The sequence below is a fragment of the Cyprinodon variegatus genome, unplaced genomic scaffold (genome assembly GCF_000732505.1).
Source record: "Cyprinodon variegatus isolate N-32 unplaced genomic scaffold, C_variegatus-1.0 Scaffold467, whole genome shotgun sequence".
Classification (NCBI taxonomy): domain Eukaryota; kingdom Metazoa; phylum Chordata; class Actinopteri; order Cyprinodontiformes; family Cyprinodontidae; genus Cyprinodon; species Cyprinodon variegatus.
The window spans coordinates 636,462-644,868 of NW_015150920.1; the positions used below are offsets into that span (position 1 = coordinate 636,462).

Genomic DNA, 8,407 nt, shown 5'->3' on the forward strand with positions numbered 1-8,407 from the left:
TAATGGCAGTGGAGAAGAAACTGTCCAAGTCTAACTGATAAGCAAGATGCTTCCGACAAGCCGGCCACAACCAAACTTGCTTGCAAACCTTCCGCCACAACAATCCCACCCCCTTGATAAACGACCAATCACATTCACTTTATTCACTCGTGTAAAGTCGTGCACCACTCGGGAGAATTCAGAAATGCAACGGTTGGAAGAGCCGTTTCCCTATGACTTTAACTCTGCACAACAACTTTAACTCAAGGTAGAGTTTGGCATCATCAGCATGAAGGCATGGATCCATCCTGGGTTCAGGCTGCTGCCAGTGGTGGGTTAATGGTTGGGGCTCCAGCCTACCGGAGTATTGTTGAGCTGACAGTCTTTCTGATTGCAGGCTGCAGAAGAAGGAGGAGAGACTGTAGCTTCTTACAGCGTCTGCGTTTGCCTGATGGAAGGAGAGGAAATGGCCCACAGCCGCTGGAGCGTCCAGAGGAAGCTCACTGAATTCCAGATGCTGCACCGCAAACTGACCGAGGTAAAAAAAACCTTCTGTTGATTTCAGTGATGAGAGACGGAGCGATCGACCAGAATCTGCTCTAATCTGATCAGCAGCTCAACTGAAAGCTGAAAGGTTCTGAGTCTGGATTCCTGTGCTTTGATGGATAGACTGGATAATGTTAACAAACCAGGGCGACACTGTTTGATGTGCTGTGGTCTTTATAAATCCCAGTCTAAACTGGTTTCAGCAGGTTAGACCTAAAATAAACCTGGAAACTATGGCCGTTTCTCAATTTACAAGAACGCGCGTACGTTCTCATGTCCTCGCCAACTATGTTCTTGAAGAAGAACACAGGAAAGTCTGGAGTCAGGGAGAATGGAAGCACGCAGCATAAATATGGGTCAATTGGAAAAGAAGCGTACTGATGACATCATCACACTCTTAGCTCATCTGGAGCTGCTTTTCACCTCCTGTTATTAATAGTCTCTGGATAATAATTAATTCTTACTTTTTCATTTAATGGTGGAATAATGATGAACACAGTCAGATAAACACAAATCAAATGAACATTCTGCCAAATAAAACAAAAAACTCTCCATCAGAGCCAGCAGTCCTTCACACACGGCTATGCAGAGAGAGGGCTGCTGCAGACGGGCTAACATTAGCCCTGGCTACGGTTTCCCTCGACAGTGTTTCCCATTAATTAACGAGACTGTGGCGGACCGCCACAGTCTCGTTTGGGCCCGCCAAAGTCTCATATAGACGGACAGAGAGAAAAAACAACAACAAAAAGATCTGTCAGTTTATCAGACCGTTCCACAGCTGTACTTTCATAGCGCCCATAACCCAGCGCCATAGAGAGACAAACTGTTTACGGCCGTAACCAGGCGACAGGAAGAATGCACGCCACGCTCATAGACGGTCAGTGGCGGTTCTACCCATCAGGTGAGACCCACTCCAAGCGCCAGTTATATTTTTTTCAAAGCACGCGTCCCGCCCTCCTTTATAAAGATGCTGCCCGGTTCGCCCTCAGTGTTGCCAACTCAGCGAATTTGTTGTTATATTTAGCCACTTTTCAGACCCCTCCAGTGACTGTTTTTCAAAAAAATGACTAGCGACAAAATCTAGCGACTTTTCTGGTGTCTCTGGCAGCTTTTGGAGACTCTTAGGTGAAAGCACGTATCGTTCCTACTCTTGTCCTCCAGCGCCAGGTGCTGCTGTGGGGCGCCTCCCCCATCCCAACCCCGTTCTCCTGCTTCCGGAGGAGTTCCTCTCAGCGCTGCAGTCAGAGCAGTAAACGTGCTGCATGCACCCTCATGGCAGCAAGCGGGATGTAAATGTAAAATGTTATTTGGTCTAAAATACATTTTTAATGTTTTATCCTAAATAACGGTATTTGATTCACACAGCAACAGTCACTTAATCAACTTGTCCATTGTGTTTTTCCTCTCTAAGATAATGATTTGTAGGCTCCTTAGTGGACCAAAAGGGAAAAAAGGAAAAAAAAGAAAAAAAAGAAAAGTGGCCTCAAAAATGCAGCTTAAAGGGGAACTTTGTTTTTTTTACATTGGGCCCTTGATTTTACGTTATTACATCATGTTCTACTCACCCATATAAGTTTTGTGTCATTTGGAGCCATTCTCAAGATATTCAGTTAGGTTATATCGAGGTAACTTCTTCCTATGAGAAACGAGTTGAAGGCACAACCTAAACATTTCATAATTTATCATTTATGGTACGCCAGCATTCATAACATGTAGGCGAATCACTGTCCCCCAGACATCCACGGTTATATTTTTTATATTTATATCTTTTAAAAACAAAGCCGATTGTGTATGACACATTAAATCCATAAATGGGCCATATAGTGATGCTTAAAAGTATAATGCTCTTGCCTCAAATGATCTTAAAGTGTACTTTTATTGAACAACAGCAACAGAAAAGAGAACTTTTAACTTAATACTCTGAGCTCTGTTAGCGCTCTATTGGAAGCTGCTGCCGCCGCAGTGCATGCTGGGACATCTGTCAATTTCAAGAACAGACAAGTCTGCTCTGATGCATGGGAAAAGTCCGGTCAGCAAGGAATAACCAATGGGTCATTATTTATACCTTAAACTAATAAGTTTGTGTTGATTTAATGAATTTAGCGTTAATCAGTAAAATAAGTAAAATAATAATTTTGGTCGCAATCACAGAGTCTGGGAGCGGCCATTTTTGCCCAAATATAGTAACCCCTCCCTCCTGTCATCTTCCAGCAGTGACGTCACGGTGCGGTAAGCCTAGCGCCATTCTCCCCGCTTTACAAGCAAAATCAATGGGAACTACTAGACGCATCTGCAATCAACAACAATTATTGAAGATTTCCAGAGGACTTCACCATTGAAATTCACCAGAGCTATAGTGAAACTGACAATGCTCACATGCACAGCAGCTGGATGTTGGAATACATCGGGTAAAAGGGAAAAAAATCAGTTACATCACCTTTCCAATTCCTGATCCTCCATGGACGGGTTTGCCTACTTGAGGAGGGAGGATTTGTCATCGAACTTCTGGCCAGAGAAAAAAAACGTAATATGTAGCATTTGGAAGAAGAATGTTTTCCAGATGACTTATAAAAGAGCGTTATGACGAACACCAGATACAGCACTGGGACTTGATCAACAGCCGATACCGCACCGTGACGTCACAAACCAGTAGGTGGCAGTAGTGATCTTTGACAAACATGGATGCCTCCAGTAAAGAACATTCAATTGAAAATTACTCTTAATTAAAAACACTGATCATTTATTGAACAGTATGGAATAATTTCATATTTAAAGCACTTTCAGAAGTTTGAATTCTGAATATGACCAGACTTTCTCCTTTAAGACATTACTGCTGAATGGATCATTAAATGTCAGGATTGTTGTCTGTATTCATTGCTTCTTCTATATCTTCTTCTTTTTGTCCTCCAGTGTTTTCCGTGTTTGAAGAAACTCCAGTTACCGTCACTTAGTAAACTTCCCTTCAAATCCATCGACCAGAAGTTCTTAGAGAAGAGTAAAACCCAGCTCAATGCCTTCCTCCAGGTACCTGCAGACTGAGGTCATCCTGTATTTTTGTTTGGGTCATGGGTCAGCATTAGAATACAGCAGATTCAACTCATTCACTTTTGCAGCTGTTTGCATGATCGAATGTTTTTCATTTTAAATCGAACAATAAGAACTGTAATAAATCTGTTTATTTTAATAAAAAGAGTCAAGCCAATAAAAAACCAGTTTCCATTGGGTTGTAGTTTTCAAAGGGACCTTATGTAGCAGCTCCACCCAACATCCAACCTGCACACACACCTAGGGACAATGTGGAGAAGACAACTATCTGACACTCACGATTTGGCACCTTTTTTAGTGATGATTTGAAATTTGGGGTGAAAAAAAAAAATTTAGGAAGAAATGATCTAATCCAATCAGACGTCAGGGTTTTTAGATGCTGCTCTAGTCCCGCCCTCTGGGTGTAATGGGTGAAGTTGATGGCTTAGATGATTTAATGACTCTCCTGTGCAGACACCATGAAATTAATAAATACAGAGTAGAATAAATTTCATGTCTTAGTTTAAAAGGTATATTTAATTATTTAATGTTACATTTGTTTGATCTATAATCTAAATAAATGGTATTTTCTTTATTTCATTCCACAGTTGGACCTATGTTCTTTTCATTTTTTTCCATTAAACTTCCATATTTGCAGATCTAATCAGGAATATTTACCGTTTACATCTGAATGCCTCTGTCTCTTTTCAATGTTTTAAGTTTTTTTTTTATTAGTATATATGTGATTGAGTTTCATTATTTCAAACAAAGGAAGCTGATAATTCTCTGGTCCATTAGTCGGGCTGTTTGCTCCTGTAGCCAGCTGCCAGAACAGAAACTCTGCTTGGAGTTTATCTGCAGGATTTCTTTGAAAGGAATGACAGTGGAGCTGATTTGAATCCCTGGATGTTTTTGATGAGAAGTTTAACCAAATGACCAAGTTGGTGTTTTTGTTTTCGGGAACCCAGAGGAAGAAACTGTGACTCAGGGCTTCTCTCTTTTATCTTATTAGTTGGATTTTAAATGATAGGCGATATGGAGGACTATGCAGGTAAAGATTCTCAGTCATCCAGGTCATAGTCATTCCAAAAAAAGTTCCTAACAATCCACTGGACTTTGTTTCCAAGAAGACGTTTCTCTTCCCATCCAGGAAGCTTTTTCAATTCAAAATGTCAGAAATAGAGTTGAGTTTGAGGCTTTATAGAGCGGAACCAAAGCAAAGCCTTGCTTTGGCATTGAAAATATGTACGGTAGATTGAACCAGACGAAGGGGTCCGCCCCTTTGGAATGGGGGTTGTTTGGCTTCTTTTGTTAGCTTGCAATGCCCCATACCCGTCTATGTCTCTGAAAGGGGTGTCGTTAAAGGGAATGTTTTCCTGGCTGAAAGGCGAGGCCTTCTGTTCTCCTGTAAAGGGCTGGTTATTCTCCCACAGCAGTGTGTTGCAGTTAGCTTGGCGCAGGTATTTTTGGTTTATGCCCAATATTGAAGCGTGATCTGTGCTATGTTCTTCCACGCCACAACGCAAGAGGGACAATCACAAACTAGCTGTGAATCTAGATACGGCCGAGGCGGTGAGGAAGTGGGGGCAAGTTTGTGCGACAACGGAGGGACATGAGGGCGAAAAAGGGCGGGGATCCAGGTGGAAAAAGGGTATATCGTTCTCACGCACCTCGCTCTTCTAACTGGTCAAGCTTCACAATTCGTTTTCCACAATGGCGGTCATACAAACAAAACAAGCCAATATGGGAGCAAACAAGCAATACGCATAGTGTAGAGCGGATGTAGATTTGACCAATCAGAGGCCTCCTGTCTGCGGTTACCTACGATTTTGGAGAGGTGCAGCAGAGTGTCTGCGGAAGGGGCGGGGGCATATCTGCATTCACTGCAACACACATGCAGACCACCTGGTTTCTGAGTATAAACCAGCCTTAAGGGGGGTGGGGGCTGCGATCAAAGCGGGAAGGGATGAACTCAATTGCTGCATTGCAGGTTTTTGAAAGCTGAAATCTGACTCTACCTCCTCTGTTTAAGGTTGGTTTCTCTTCCTTAACATAGATTTCCTTCACGTCCCTCACAAACCACCTATTTTCTTTGTCCAAACTTTGAACATTCTGGTCCTCCATAGAATGTCTTTTGTCCATCAGGTGTAGGTGTACTGCAGAGTCTTGTCCAGAGGAGGTCGCTCTCCTATGTTGGGCCATGTGTCTGTAGAGAGGTTGTTTGTTTTCTCCAATGAGATCAGAGCATTCCTCACTGTACTGAACTGCAGACACCACTCCACTCATATTTGGTTTAGGGGTTTTGTCTTTAGGATGCACTAGCCTCTGTTTGAGGGTCTTGTTAGGTTTGAAATGTACTTGTGGCCAATATGGCCCCACACTCCGTCTTTGGCACAAGGGGGAACAAACAACTCAAAGACGCAAACCGTGAAGCACTCAAGTTCAAATTTTTTTTATTTATACGAAAGCCACTGTAAAAGTGGCACAATAAAACAGTCCTTTTCACTTCCTTATAAAACCTAACATTCAATAGTTGTCCTTAAAAGTTACAAATCATAGGCTGGAAGTTGGGCTCCGCTTGTTATGCTGCTTCTGGTGGGGGTGATCCGATCAGCACCCTCTTGCTGATCCACAGCTGACTCTGCGACGCTCCGGCACTGTTGCACTCTTTGGCGTGCCACACCCCTTTTAAGACCGATCCAGCTAAAAGAGAGAAGCAGGGAAAATGTCAGCATCCCCGCACCAAAACCCAGAAGAAGACGTATTTTCCTGCTGATGCTCTGAGCTAAACGAAGCTTTATTTACATGTGCAGGCAGAGGTTCCCCCTCTGCCCTAATCCTCTTTACTGGGCTGTCTGTGCACCTCCTGGTGATGTGCCCGGAGCGCAGGTCCCACCTGCCTCTCGCTCGGCAGCGTGTCCGTCTCTCTCACCTGCAGATTCAGTTCATTCCCCCCCTTCCATTCAGGCTTCTTTTTATGTTGGCTTCAATCAGCCTCTGCTGACACCTGAGATCAGCAATTACGTCCCTCCCCTGACAACCAAATTCAGTCCACTGCGCTTGGATTGTCACAGGGGAAAAACCAAAAGCAAAACATGCAAATTAAATCAAAAAGTCTAAATAAAGGAAAACAAAATCATATTTTCTCCTCCAAACATGCAAAGCACAAAAAAGAAAATGTAAACAAAAGAAAAACACAACCACATTTCCCCCTGTGCAACATACTGGAATTTCTGTTTGGAGAAAATCCTCTTGAGTTTTCCAGAGGCTCCAGCAACATATGGGATGGAGATGTTTTTAAGTTTAATCTTCTCAACGTTATGTTCTGCTGCGTCTCTTTTGGATTTTCTTGCAGACTTGACAAACGCCCAGTTTGGGTATCCACAGGTTTGAACAGCATCTTTGATGTGTTTCTGTTCTTCATGCTTTCCTTCTGTTGTAGTAGGGAGATGCTCAGTGTGATGTTGTAAGGTTCTAATGACTCTGAAAGCTTGTGTTCCAGTGGGTGGTGGGGGTCAAAAAGAAGATATTAGTCTGTGTGAGTGGATACTGAATGGCCTCGAACTCAACTCTATTTCTGACAATTGAAAAAGCTTCCTGGATGGGAAGACAAACGTCTTTAGACTTGGAAACAAAGTCCAGTGGATTGTTTAACATTTTGAGAAAACATGGAGGACATTTTCATGGGCTGTCCATGACACCCCCTGTCTTTGTGTTGCAGCGGCTGCTGACAGATGAGCGACTGTGCCAGTCAGAGGCGCTCTACGCCTTCCTAAGCCCGTCTCCAGAGCACCTCAAAGTAACGCAGCCTTTTCTGATTCATTCCCATCTTTCAACTCCTCATGAATTCATGAGTTACTCTGTGTTATTGGTCCTCTAGGTGATGTCCATTCAGAAGAAGTCCTCTTTCTCTTTGGCCTCCTTTCTGGAGAGGTTACCTGGAGACTTCTTCTCCCACACCGAGGTAGATAACGCTAACGTTGAGCTTTAGGAGCCTGTGCTGCGATTGCTTGCCTCACGCTATGTGTTCTGGCTCCGACGGCTGTTTGTAGGAGGACGGCGACGATGACAGCGACCTTTCAGACTACGGTGACGAAGCTGACGGGCGCAGAAACGCTCTGGCCGAACCCTGCTTCATGCTGATCGGGGAGATCTTTGAACTGAGAGGAAGTGAGCTGCTCATTAACAGATGTGTGGCTGCAGCAGGACATGATCTGCTCTAACTGCTTTGTCTCTGTTTTCCTGCTCAGTGTTTAAGTGGGTGAGAAAGACTCTAATTGCACTAGTCCAGGTTACGTTCGGACGAACTATCAACAAGTAAATATGTCCGTTTTTAACCCTTCTTCTCCGTCTGTCTGCCATCAGCGTGCTGAGACTGACCTTTTCCGTTCCTTCCCCAGACAGATCCGGGACACTGTGAACTGGATCTTCTGCGAGCAGATGCTGGTGTGTTACATCACGGTGTTCAGGGACACCTTCTGGCCTGATGGGAAGCTGGCGCCTCACGGGAAGGTCCGGACAGATCCGGAACGGAGCGAAACCAAGGAGCGTGCTCAGCAGAAACTATTGGACAACATTCCAGGTAGTTTTCCAGGAGTGCAGTTTGCTTTGCTGGTTTCCTCTCATTTGGACACTTTACTGGGATTGTACTGGATCAACCAGTTTAAAGTGACGAGTACAAAGAAAAATCAGTGCTTTTAGAATTTTTATTCATTTTTTACAAAGAGGGATTTAAAGCAGTGTTTTTATTTAAAGTCATAGGGAAGCGGCTGCTCAAACGGTTGCATCTCCGAATTCTCCTGAGTGGTGCACGACTTTACTAGCCTGGGTGCCAGTCCGAACTTAGTCCCGCCCACAA

The 8,407-nt window shown here is 43.8% G+C and overlaps 1 protein-coding gene across 1 annotated transcript in view; it reads left to right on the forward strand.

Annotated features, from left to right (window-relative positions):
• The window catches only part of snx25 (sorting nexin 25), a 46,837-nt gene that overhangs the window by 36,164 nt on the left and 2,266 nt on the right, over nt 1–8,407 (forward strand). Inside the window, exons 14-20 of the mRNA XM_015389609.1 lie at nt 377–517; nt 3,436–3,549; nt 7,271–7,348; nt 7,430–7,513; nt 7,602–7,719; nt 7,800–7,866; nt 7,950–8,131. Of these exons, the coding sequence (XP_015245095.1) occupies nt 377–517; nt 3,436–3,549; nt 7,271–7,348; nt 7,430–7,513; nt 7,602–7,719; nt 7,800–7,866; nt 7,950–8,131 (784 nt within the window). The remainder of the gene's footprint in view (nt 1–376; nt 518–3,435; nt 3,550–7,270; nt 7,349–7,429; nt 7,514–7,601; nt 7,720–7,799; nt 7,867–7,949; nt 8,132–8,407) is intronic.